The 13347-nt window shown below is 35.5% G+C and overlaps 1 protein-coding gene across 7 annotated transcripts in view; it reads left to right on the top strand.

Moving 5' to 3' along the window:
* The window catches only part of LOC121426180 (1-phosphatidylinositol 4,5-bisphosphate phosphodiesterase delta-4-like), a 62838-nt gene that overhangs the window by 30927 nt on the left and 18564 nt on the right, over positions 1–13347 (top strand). For all 7 annotated transcript variants that reach the window (XM_041622391.1, XM_041622405.1, XM_041622384.1 and 4 more), the window contains 8 exons: positions 1597–1663; positions 5552–5645; positions 7376–7493; positions 8877–8962; positions 9664–9784; positions 10671–10756; positions 11374–11456; positions 12123–12254. In XM_041622391.1, coding sequence (XP_041478325.1) covers positions 1597–1663; positions 5552–5645; positions 7376–7493; positions 8877–8962; positions 9664–9784; positions 10671–10756; positions 11374–11456; positions 12123–12254 — 787 coding nt within the window. The remainder of the gene's footprint in view (positions 1–1596; positions 1664–5551; positions 5646–7375; positions 7494–8876; positions 8963–9663; positions 9785–10670; positions 10757–11373; positions 11457–12122; positions 12255–13347) is intronic.

Raw genomic sequence — 13347 nt, 5'->3', positions numbered from 1 at the left:
TCATTATTACCCCGGTTTAGCCGAGCTGCCTAGGCGCTCAAGCATTCAAGGAATTTCTTCCTACCGGGTACCCATTCACCTCACCTGGGTTGAGTGCAGCACCATGTGGATGACTTTCTTGCTGAAGGAAATTACACCATGGCTGGGATTCAAACCCACGACCCTCTGTTTCAAAGTCAGAAGACTAATCCAGTGGGCCACAACGCTCCACGCTCTGTACATTGCAGCTAAACAAGAAAATAGTTTACATTTAAATAGAAAGTTTATCCCACAAGATGCATATGACAAAGTAGATTTAAGGTGCAAACCAAACCGGGGGGGGCACTTACATTGATGAGTGGATACCATGCGCAACCAAAAAAACATGTAAAAAGGATGTCTTTTTCAAGATAGGACACGTTACGTACGTAACGTGATAAGGGTGTCAAAAACACCAAAATAATGAAAAAGGGTATCTATTTCCCCAGGAAAGCTACGTGTTTAGGGTCATATTTGCGGGGATGATAAAACAAAATTAAAATGTTTTATAAAGGATGTCCTTTTTGCCCAAACACTACGTGTTTAGAGTCCGATTTGCGCGAGGTGTGGAAGGTGGGGCCGTACTAAACCAATGGTGTACATGTGTAAAGGTAAAACCGATGATCGACGGACCCGTCTCATACATGTAAGTTGAAATATCGCTGTACATGTACTTGTTTAGGGGTAATACTTGCCAAGAGTATCATTTTGTTTCCAATACTTGTTAAGGGTAGGGTTTCAGACGCCAATACTTTTTAGGGGTGCATTTTCAGAATATGGAAAATACATGTTTAGGGTGCTTTTCGAGACCCCATGGTCGCGCATGGTATCCACTCGTCAATGGAAATGCCCCCCCCCCCCCGGGAAACCAAAGGAAATTTAGCTCAGGGTATTGGTAAATTCATCCATAAAATTATGTCTTTCTCTTCTTGGTTTAGCTCAGAATTAATTGTAAAATTATATTTACAAGTTTTCACGAGTTTAATTAACATTTTCCAACTAAATTCATGGATAGAAGGAGCTGTGTGTCCCTTTGATAGCAGTTGAGTCAGAGTGTGAAGAAAGCTCTTCATTTCCTGCGGCGCACCTCTGGCATGTAAATAATTTAGAGATTGTCAAGAAGTAATCTATGATTGACTGAGTGTGTGTGTGGGGGGGGGGGTAAATTTGACTTTAATACTGAAATTGTGCTTCGAATGTCTTCACAATCTATTCATAAATAGTGCAGCAAGGGAAATATTGAAAAGTTAACCAGGGATAAAATTCATGTAGAAACCTCAATGAAATGCATATATACTCTTATACTCCAGCACCCAGTGACCTGTGACCTCACATGTAACTTCTTCATAGCGACTAAATGTAGATTGTGACTAATATACCCCAGTTGCAATTCTAAAGATGGGTGGCTCCTTTGATTTCAGATTTGTTAACTTCAGTAGTCATAGTGAAAGTACTTTTATGAAAAAGCCTTTAGATTCAATTTTAAATGTTAAATTCATCATTATGATTGAATAGTCTACATTGTGTATATATTTTTTACTTGAAAAGTAATACATAAACTTGATTCTACTTGTACAGGTATTCTGGTGATGATGATTACTGGACACCAGAGGAGTTTGCTGAGTTCATGCATGAAGAACAGAAGGTGAGGTATCTTCCAATACAAAAACAAATATTAAAAAAGAATATAAAAATTTAGATATTAAACCATGTCCTATCAAGGATTTCCACTGCTTTTCGTCCTAACATAAGAATATGCTTTTCATACTACAATAATTTCCCTTCACCGTGAGAAATAGATTGGGCCTTAGCCCCACCAATTTCCCAGGGTAAGGCTTAGCCCACTTCGATTTCACACTAATACCAAAGTGGGCTAGCATGGTAAATAGTACAGTACTATCTAGCCCTGCTAAAAAAAACATGGTTAGCCAGCTGGGAACTGCAGTCTGAACCAACCCGGGCTAAGCATTAGCCAATCATAGCAGTCAAAATTGCATGTTAATCATGCTGTGTGGCAAAATCATCAATATTCATGAGCTGTGCGATTGTTTGGTGTTACGGCATTAACCGCAGCTAAGCAAATTGTATGGGGTTGCAGTCCTTCACGTTTATAATTTCGTGGAGCTCATTAAATCGCTCCTCTTATTTTTTTTGAGGAGCTCAATAGAGCTCCTCAGAATCGCTCTCCTTGAGAGCTCAAATCAATTCAATAGAATATATGTATGATAAATTGTAGATTTTTCTTAACATGCAATAGCTGTGTAGCTATTAATTAACTGTGGTGAAACTAGGCCTGGGTCAATACATTTACAAAATATGGTGCTCCTGCAAAATAAAAAAAAAAAAAAAAATGCTAAAATTTCACATTTTGCATATTGAAATCCATGAAATGGCAATCTATTTTCCATAATTCCTTGAAATTATTTTGATTTAGTTGAAAACTATCAGAAAAATGAAAAATATTAATTTCCATGGTGTTGCCATGAAAATCTACACATGGGACTACAATATTTACCAAGTTTCAATTCAAATCAGAGTCGGGGGAAAGAGGTGAATAATTTTCATTTTCCTGATAGTTTTTAACTAAATCAAAATAATTTCAAGGAATTATGGGAAATAGTTGGCCATTTCGTGGATTTAAACATATAAAATGTGAAATTTCAGCAATTTTTTTAGGACCGCGATTTTTGTTCTTATTTTTTTTAGGAGCGCAGTAGGAGCGCCGTCGCGATCGCGCTCCTCAAAAATGAAGGTCTGGGGTTGAGAAAGACGGTCTGAAACAAAAAGGATCGTCTGGGGTAAGGATACTTTAGGGTTCAGGAAAAGCATATTATTTGTTAGGCAAGGATCATGCAGTATAATTGCAGTTGCATTTTTTAACCTGCTGCACATTGTAGGTAGGTAATAGCAAAAGTGACCAGAAAGTAAAAAAACTCCGCCTTAAACACGTCGTAGAGGCCAAGACATGTTCAAAAAATACATACTCTGCTTAAGGAACATTTTTTCTCTAGAATTCACCTCTTGAGGTGATTTTAAGTTTGAATTTGATTCCACAATTAACATAAAAATCTTGATTTTGAGTGATGTTTCATTAGAATCATAATTCAATTATGATTTTGCTCTTTTGTTTTTATAAATCCACATAATTATAAATTCAATACACGAAATGCAGTCATTGAAATGTTAGTACATTTTGATATCAGAATATATCCACCAATAAATAATCCTCATCTACATGATTACCTCTTTTCAACCACCAAACACAAGGAGATTGAAGCATGATTAATGAGTGACACGCTCCATTCATGTGGAACTCCTATCAACATTTTTCTCTCATTCATCACTCATTGCTGGACATGTCGTCAATTAAATTTCGTTTCCCTACATGAATTTGACCGGGGCTCTTGTACATGCAGAATGGCATAAAGGTGGAAGAGAATGGCATAGAAATGGGTCAGCAAATAAAAAATGTCATTTCATTAGAACTTAACCCAATAAATATGCATTAAAACTAGTTTTGAAAGGTCACATGTCGTCTTTTCTCTTTGTTGGGAATATGTTTCTCACTGCGTCATTTACTATTTCTATCACTTTTCTATACTACTTGGCCTTTCGATTCAAAGCTCTGAATTATGGCATTAAACGGAAGATCTGTGTAATGTATCAGCCTTGTCCGCACATATATGTACATTACATGTACCTTGTAATTATAATATGGTCCATTTATATCTTGCAGTTATTACACTCTTCTGATACTTTGTATCATATTATCACCCCGGCTGTGGCTGAGCCGCCACATAGACCTGTGCTTAATTGATCAAAGAATAAGTCCTACCTAGTACCAGTTCACCTCACCTGGGTCGAGTTCAGCACAATATGGTTCAATTTCTTGCTGATCTTGGAAAATGTGCCATGGCAGGGATTGGACCCACCCATCAATTTTACTTCATCCATTTTAATCTATCCATTGTCTTGCATTGTTGTGTGGATTCTTTTATGAAAATAACTTTTAAGTCATGGGCCCGTATTCTGAACTTGGGTTCAAATTAAACCCTGGTTTTAGGTTGTGGTTTAAATATGGATAGCCAATTGGAGTTCAAATCCAGAACAATGCACGTTCAATTTATCGATTGATATGACTCCCGAAACGATATTATCTGCCTGGGAAGAATAAGTATGACAGTTGTCTTCACCATTAAAAAATTAATAAAGAGCACTGTAAACATGAGAAGCAATCACAGTAAACAAAACTTTGAAACTTTTGGCTTCCAATAATTTTAGCACAGAGTTAGACCATGGTCTAAGTTAAACCTGACTTCAGAATACGGCCATGGAATTAGCCTGGTAATCCGTTTGATAGCATTTGAAGATGTATTTTTAGATATGGTATTCCCCAGTGGAACCATGGTGCAATAAGAAAATGAATTATTATTGCAAATGTTAAAGAACAGATTGACAAGAAAATTGAATAGCCCCCTTGAAATAAAACATGTACACTTAAAACTATATTGGCTACATACACAGACCAATTTTACCAGTGAGGTTCTTCTCCCTCCGTTTGTCATAAATCCCATATTAAATCTTGTTTGCGCAAAGAATGCAATATTATATCATGCCCCATCCACTGGTCACTGGTCATTTACATTATGCCCAATCAATATTTGATCTTCATCAGTACAATACTGTATTGACCTACTCTCTGTGGATAACCGTCAAATTTCTAAACTTACAACTTGGTTGCCTAAGGTGACTGAAATGTACTGACAAGTTTTGCCATAAATTCTTGTATAATAGAAAGCATTTGTTGTACACTAAATATAGTTTTTTAGTCTCCACAATGCTTAACATGCTATTTACAGGTGAAGCATCTATGGGGCATGTTTCATTATGAGAAACAATTTTGGTCTGCTATTAATTGAAAATGCGTGTTCAAGTTTATTTATTCAAAACGAAAAACATCACATAATCAAAATAGATGTACGTACAATGTAAATGAGTATATGAACATACATCAATCAGACTATAGCATGTACGAATTGGTTTTAGGACCCCTTTAAAAGCAAAGCTTGTGAGTAGGGCCCTGGAATACTTATGGTTATTAACATAAAACATAGGATATGCTAATCTGCAAGATACAAAGGAGAGAAACAAAATGTATAATAAGGTTAAGATGCTAAATATAGAATGGAAAAACTATTACAAACACACATATATACACAAACCCACACACACAACCACATCCACCCACACATGTACATACTAAACATAGATTCTGAGTAGGTCATCAACTTAAATGCAAATACATCAACTTGAAATAAATATTGAAGGAAAATGATCAGGTTCTGTCAAGAAAATAAGTTTTGGATAATCTTTTGAACATGAAAAGAGTGTACATGATTTGCCCAAAGGCTTATGGTTACAATTCCAAGATTAATATAATCTGTTATGTTCTTATGCATGTAGATCATAATTTACGCATATATTTATTTCGACTTTTCAGTTTTCACCCATATTTTTCTTTTTCTTCTCTCAGAGGTTAGAGGTTACACCGGAGTGGTGCGCACAAAACATTGAGAAGTATGAACCCAACCAAGAGCTCAGAGATAAGAAGATCCTCACTATGGATGGTAATAATGTAAAAAATAATAGAAACCCTGTTCACACCAGCAAAATTCAATGTTCATGTATTACATGGTGTATAATATGAGAAGTTACAGCTACATGATAATTATTAGTGTCTAGTTACAAGCTGCAATAAGTATTTGATTATTCTCTCATTCTGGTCACTTCTTGTCTAGTATTTTTCTCAAATTTAACTTTGGTTATGCAAGGTTTTGGAAAATCTAAATTATATACAACAGCATACAATTCACACATTTTTCATGTGTAAATGATACTTCCACAATATCAGTGAATTATCCTGGTTCTTTGAGGTGAGAATAAGCTTAAATACGTGCACTCTGCTCCCACTTTCGTCTACTAATGTCTACAATATTCATGTGTGGAGTATACTTGATTGGCATCTATAGTGTCTTGTTCATGAAAAATTGAACATGTTCAATTTTTCTCCTGGATACGCTGGTACATGTACATCAAGGATGACACGGATATGTGGCCATTATGTAAATAATAATCCCAGGCTGTTAACATAGATGACACCAAATTCACCATCTGGGATAATACATGTTGCATCCATGTAGGTGTAAATAAGGCTTTAAACATACAGTTGAGGCCAAAGGTTTACATACACCCATGGAATTAAGTGAAATTTGTTTGCTTGCCATACATCGTAAAATTTACTATATCTTCAGAAATGTAGATACGAATGACGAATTCGGTATCAAATAAAAGAGCGTGTTACTAGTAAGCTCTTTCACATGATTGGGATGCTGTTGGGATTAAAGTACATTTCAGGTGGAATTTTTTCTGAAAAAAAGAGTAATATTCATGCTAAATTTATTCTATTGTTATCATATTTTCAAACATTTCATAGAAATGTATAAAAATTAAATCTCTGATTTATATTACATTTACTATCATGATATGTCACCACTTAACAAAAAAATGTAATCTGAAATATTTTTGCTGAGAAATAACTAGCACAAATATGAAATGATTTTGTGTCAAGTTTTTATTTTTATTTTGTCTAAAATATTAAGATTTTTAGGGAAAAAATTACACCTAAATATTTTTCAGTCCCTAATGACAAAGCAATATGATGAAGTGGCATGACATAATCATTTGTTTGATATAAAATTCGTCATGATAGCACAAATATCTTATAAGATACAGTAAATTTTATGATGTTTGGCAAATTTATGTCAACTTTTCTTTGAATTTCCTGGGTGTATGTAAACTTCTGGCCTCAACTGTACATGTATGTTGAAATATAATACCCTAATGTCCATGACCCTCTGTCTTCTCTGTGAGATTTGAATTGGTGAGTTTGGTTGTATGGTAAACTCATCACATGCAACACTGCCCAATGCTACCACAAATACACATAATTGTCATTATGCCAAATATTTCTGACATACTGCAAATGGTCCTATATCCGCCCTATAAGTTATTAAAATTCATTGAGTATTGTTACAAGCTACTGAAACCCTTGTATCAGATTGGTTTAAACGACAATTTGTCAGTGCAAATCTCCCTGTACACTCTCAATGCTTCAGCCATTAAAATGACCTAGCACTATAAGGAAAGTAGAAAAAATATGTTTCATCCAAGAATCATGAAAAAAAAGTCCTTATTCATCTAAATATTAACACAATTTTTTTCACCTAAATTGTGTACAATTCATTAAACTATTCCTTTTAATCAGTGAATAACAATAATTTACTTGATGTTTGACCAGGTTTCCTCTTGTTCATGATTGGCCCTAATGGACTGGTCTTCAATCCATTCCATGCAAGTGTCTACCAGGATATGAAGCAACCACTGGCTCATTACTTTGTCAATTCATCTCACAACACGTGAGTATATTTGTGACGTCTTGGATGTTTCATAAAGATTTACATGTGACCTAGATTTGAACTTACTATTGATTCCCAGCTGTGTGTGTTATAAAAGGCATCACTGTATTTATAGTCAAATTGTTCTAAGAGAATGCATGCTACTAGGGGCAGATCCAGGATTTTCCGAAGGGGGGGGGGCACATTTTCCCGATGAAAAATTTGACAGGCAAGCATATATAAAGAGGGGTTTTAACCAAAACTAAAGGATTTTCGTCCATTAAAAAATTTGACAAAGCCCCCCCCCCAAGGGTTTTAACCAAAAACCACAGCCAGCCCTTCCCCCCCCCTGGATTGTATAAGATTGTATGCTACATATCATGTATGCATTGACAGTAAAGCTTGACTCCAAGTCACATTTAACCTTTTCTTGAAACACCAGCCAGGTGGGTGTTTTATAAAGCTGTTCGCAAGGTTACACATGACGTAACACATGACTGAATCATTTTCTTAGGTGCTGAAAGACAGCTACATAGATCTATATCGTGTAGCACTGACAAGAAAGGGTCATCGGTTGTGCCAAAAGTCATTTGTAACTTTAATACAAACAGCTCTATCTCTATGAAACACCCACCAGGCACTACAAAAAATTAGATGAAAATAAATGAATTGAATATTGAATAAATAGAATAATTAATTAATAGATAGAGAGGTAAATAAATAAATAGATAAATAAATAAATAGATGAATACCAGAAGCACCAGAAGTGAATTCTATTCTGAAAAACAAAATTAAATGATGTATAACTTGTAACCATTGGATAATCTTAATTCATATTTCTGCCATTGAATGTTACATTTAATCAAGTTTATTCATTAAAGTGGGCCAGTCCATTGAAGCAAACACCCTCCCACTGTGTGAGAAGGGGACAAAGAGAGGTAAAAAAATCAATAAAGTTAAAAGTACCTGAATTGCCCCCTAAGTTGGCACGCTACTAAAGCACATCCTGTTCATTGTTATTAAACAAAAACCAACCTAAGGGTTTACCTGGTTCAAAGTTCAGATGGGATACGCTATTTTTTATTTAAAAAAGAAGAACATATGATGCAATGTAATCCAAACTAGACAAACTTTGGGTCTCATGAGGTAAAAAAAATGCCACCATCCACTTTTGATTACAATTTTTTTCCAAAGAATGCTTTAGATATATATCTGATCTTTGAAATACACTGTACATCTAAATTGTCTCTAACGTCATAAATTTCCTTTCATGATTTTATTAAAATGATTTGTTTGCATTACAATCCAAGAAAAAAAATGTTGAAAAATTCTTATCAACATTATGTATTTCCTATTTTTAATTATGGATTGATAACTGTCTTAAATGGATCATTTTGATGGCAGATATTTGTTGGAGGATCAGCTTCGAGGACCAAGCAGTACAGAAGCCTACATTGGTGCATTGCAAAGAGGATGCAGATGTGTAGAATGTAAGTTACATGGTAGAGGTCATGGGGTCATTGAGGGTTAAAGTAGGATATACTGACATTTAAGGAAGAGGGAAGGTAATGTGGAAATGGTGGAAATGGAGTGCTAAAGGTGATGATGTTGGTAATAACAATGTTTGCTGTGATGATTCTAATGAGAATGATATACATTGTAAATTGTAGTGAAGACCACGAAGATGAATGTTTTGATGATTTTGATGGTGGTGATTATTATAAGATGATGTAGATGATGGTGGTGATGATGATGATGATGACGACGATGACGACGATGATGATAGTGATGTTGATGGTGATTGTGGTGGTGGTGGTGATGATGATATTGATGTAGATGTTGATGATGATGAGGATGATGATGATGAGATGAGATGATGATGATGACAACGACGATAGTGATGTTGTTGCTGGCAGATGTTTATGGCAAAAATAATCAGTCATCAAAACCGATATTACAATGGTCAGGGCTCACATTCATAAAATTGTTATTATGTACTTGACAACATGCACATTTGCCACAATCCATTATAACCTTATCCATCCTGTAAGCTTACATGAAAATGATGAGAGAAGACTGCAAAGGAAGATAATAAATGAAGTCTAAGGATCTGAGTGCTATTTACATGTACATGTACATATCTATTGTATGTAATATATATCTCTTCTGTTTGTATTTTATTTGCCCTCAGTGGATTGCTGGGATGGACCTGATGATGACCCAATCGTCTACCACGGTCACACCCTGACATCCAAGATCAAGTTCAGAGACATCATTGAAGTGGTAGACAAATATGCTTTTGCTGCCTCGGAGTAAGTCTTCAATTCATGTACTTCATATTACACTCACTGCCAATATTAATTACCATGAGAGGCTTGCAGCTCGACCTCTCTTTCCCAAGGTATAAAAATTCATTGGCTGCGGGTAAGAATTAAACAGAGAATTTTAATTTAGAGGTGATGTGGCTCTGTGGATTAGTCTCCAGACGTCGAACCACAAGGTCTGGGATTCAAACCTCACCGCAGCACTCGCGTCCTAAGGCAAGGCGTTTATCTTCATTTGCCACTCCCCACCCAGGTGTAGTAAATGGGTACCGGTAGGAAGGAATTTCTTAAATGCTCGATCATCGATAAGGATAGCCGTGCTAAAGCCAGGATAATAGTATGCAGCACTTAAAAACATAAGCACTGTATAAATGTTGCATATAAATTATTGTTCAAGTGCAGGGAAGAATAAGGATTAATTAGTAGAATTATGAATAGAGATCCCGTAAAAACTGTAGTGTATTAATGGTGTTTTTAATCACAGTGAATGAGGAATACTGATAAATGCATGATGTTGAGAACATGTACATTTAGATCAAATTGACAAATCTCTCAAAATTAATGCAAACACGTAATGTCTCAAAGAGGGCAAATTGCGCTCATGTATTATAATACAGATATTATTACTTCAGTTGAAAATATTTCCCAGTTGCCGTAATGATCATGTAAGATTAATTGTAATATAATCCAAAATAATTATATTTAGATTAGCCAAAAAAATATAACTTTATTCTAAGACTGTATACACTTGGTCTGATTATTGCATTGTGGATAAAGAATCAGGGGCTCTGAGTATTATAGGACCTGGAATATACATGTTCCTGTAGCAATGTGACTTTAAGGCACCAAAATCCTTCTATCCTTTGCCTTGTAGGTATCCTTTGATACTGTCCTTCGAGAACCATTGCAGTGTGGACCAACAGAAAGTGATGGCACAGATCTGTACATCTATACTCAAAGGTAATTCTGGGTAATATTGTAGAAGAAATTTTAAGTTGTCAGAAATAAGCAAGGACCTTGCTTTCTTCTTGCCCTTTAGAGAACATTTGCAATGTGGACTTGCATATGGGTGATGATACTGATCTCTATGTCAATACTTAATCATTTCTACATAACCATTTAAAGCAGAGAGTGCAGTTATTAGGTGTCAGACACAAGAATGTGGAAGCTCTTGTTTTCTCCCTGTCATGACGATATCCTGGGATACTGTCCTTTGAGAACCCTTACCATGTTGACATGCAGAAGGTGATAATACATATCAGGATGTCAATACCCATAAAGCATGAGTGCTTGTAAGCAAAGCAGAGGGCCAATTGTTTTATGGCAATTCAGAGGATGCATTGACTAATGCCTTTGTCAAAAGACATAAGTGTCACAGTGCCAATCACCATTGATCCACTAACTGAATTCTTATACCTTTTCAAAGTGAGATCTTGATAAAAGTTAGATGATGGGTAGGGGCAAAATAAGAGACAATTGTAATGTATAGAGGTCATGTGTAGCAAATTATAAATTTAAATTTTAATTGCTATAATATTTTTATGACTTATATACATGTATATTCCTTTGTTTTTCAGACAAGCTTTACACTAATAACAACCTTCACAATGCAGCAGCCTTCCCATCACCAGAGGAACTTAAAGGAAAAATCCTTATCAAGGTATTGTATGGATTGATATATCAGTCCCACAGTCTTTCTTTAGGACCTTGCATGATTTTTTTTTTTGGCTGACAACAAATTTTCCAACAATATTTTCAGGTAATATCACTGTTAAATCCTGAACGTATCTTTATTTTCTATCTATGATGAGATTTGTCCAGGAAGATAGCTGATCTATTGATGTACATGAAGCTCTCCTTTGACCTTGTAGAAAGAATTTTGCATACTAGTTTTGGAGAGCTCAAAGGCAGCTTGTATGCACACATAAAGGATAGTAGGTATACAGATTTCAAAAGCAGACACAAGCAACCACAAATTTAACATACAGACTTAGAAATAGTATTAGATTTCATCTTTATGCCTCCATGCCCCCATTCGCCCATCCACCTATTTCACTTTCGCATCAAATGAAAACTTGATGTAAGTATGCGTATGAATGACGGTGAGCTGATAAGTTTTGGGGCTCTCAAATTCAAACGTTTTTAAGTTGCTTAATTCTCCATCTGGCAATGGCAGAGGCCTATATTTCTACATTTGCAGTCAGGAGTCCATATATTTTAGGAGGTTGAAAATTAGAAGATTCAGGGACACTATCAAAATAAGCTGACAGGAATCAGAACATTTATAATTCAATACTTAAACATTGTACCATATTATTTTGATTAGGGTAAGAGGCTTCCCCCTTCAACCACAGCAGAGGATAATTGTGAAGTCAGTGACGAAGACGAAGCCGCTGACATCGACACTGAAGATCCTCAACTGAAAGCAGAGCTGGAGAAGAAGAAGGCAACTCCCAAGGTAAACTATAACTCTAGCTTTAGTAGGTGCTTTAATCTACCTCAGGTTTAGGTGTTAGTGTTAAGTCACTGTCATGGGTACTGCTCGTGATTCTAGCACCACAGATCAAGTGTATGTGCTGTGTACCATCTGATGATTTGGTGTAGGAACACTACTACACAGAAGATTCTACTTTCTAATTCTAGCAGTGCAGGTCAAATGTACATGCTTTAAACCCATCTGAGTGATAGTTGCTTGTTTGGGACAACTTCCAGGGTCCATATAATTCCAGCACCACATATCCAATTAGTAGAAAGATAATATCCACACAGAAGTTACTCTCTTAATACTCTTAATACAGACCAAGTTCTGCTTTAATCAATCTCAAGATTTAGTGCTAGTGTAGGTCCAGAACATCATACAACATGTGTTTTCTATCATTCCAATGTCAGATATCATATGGTAGTGTGATCTACCAAAGGTGAATGAACTGAAATTAGATGCATGACAATGGAATCTCCATACCGTTTCAATGTAGATCATGAAGGATCACGTGTGTTAAACTCTATCTTGTCCCACCCTGACATTGTATTGTATATCAAGCTTGGCACTCATGTGCTGGAAATCAAGTATAAATATTACAAGACTTATCAACTTATCCAGTCAATTCTTGTATATTAAAGCAACTAATTGCATTGAAGAAACTAGATTTTGCCAACCAAGTAACAATTTCTATGATTGCTTAATGTATGTCATTGAATTGTACATTTTATCAGAGTAAAGCAGGACAAATATGCAAGTGAAGCATGAAATTTTATTTATGCGATGCAAGTGAGGGGTGTACTAATTTACTCACATGTCAAAAACTGATATCAAAATAGCTGCAAAAAGGGAAAGCTTTCTAGTTGAGATACAGATAACGAATTTGCTCTAAACCATGCAAGAGTAACTTACAGCAAGTAAAACAAATGACATGCGAAGAAAATAGATTGGATAAGATAGATTTAAATCAAGGGCTTAAGCATAGATCAAAATACTCTTGTTATGTGCCATATCAAAGTAATGTTTTCAGCTGTTTTCTAGTCATCAAATGTATACTTGAAAATCAGCAAGT

This window comes from Lytechinus variegatus, chromosome 1 (assembly GCF_018143015.1).
Source record: "Lytechinus variegatus isolate NC3 chromosome 1, Lvar_3.0, whole genome shotgun sequence".
NCBI classification, from domain to species: Eukaryota; Metazoa; Echinodermata; class Echinoidea; order Temnopleuroida; family Toxopneustidae; genus Lytechinus; species Lytechinus variegatus.
The sequence above is the reverse complement of the archived record's forward strand: the minus strand, read 5'-3'. Positions and strand labels throughout refer to the sequence as shown.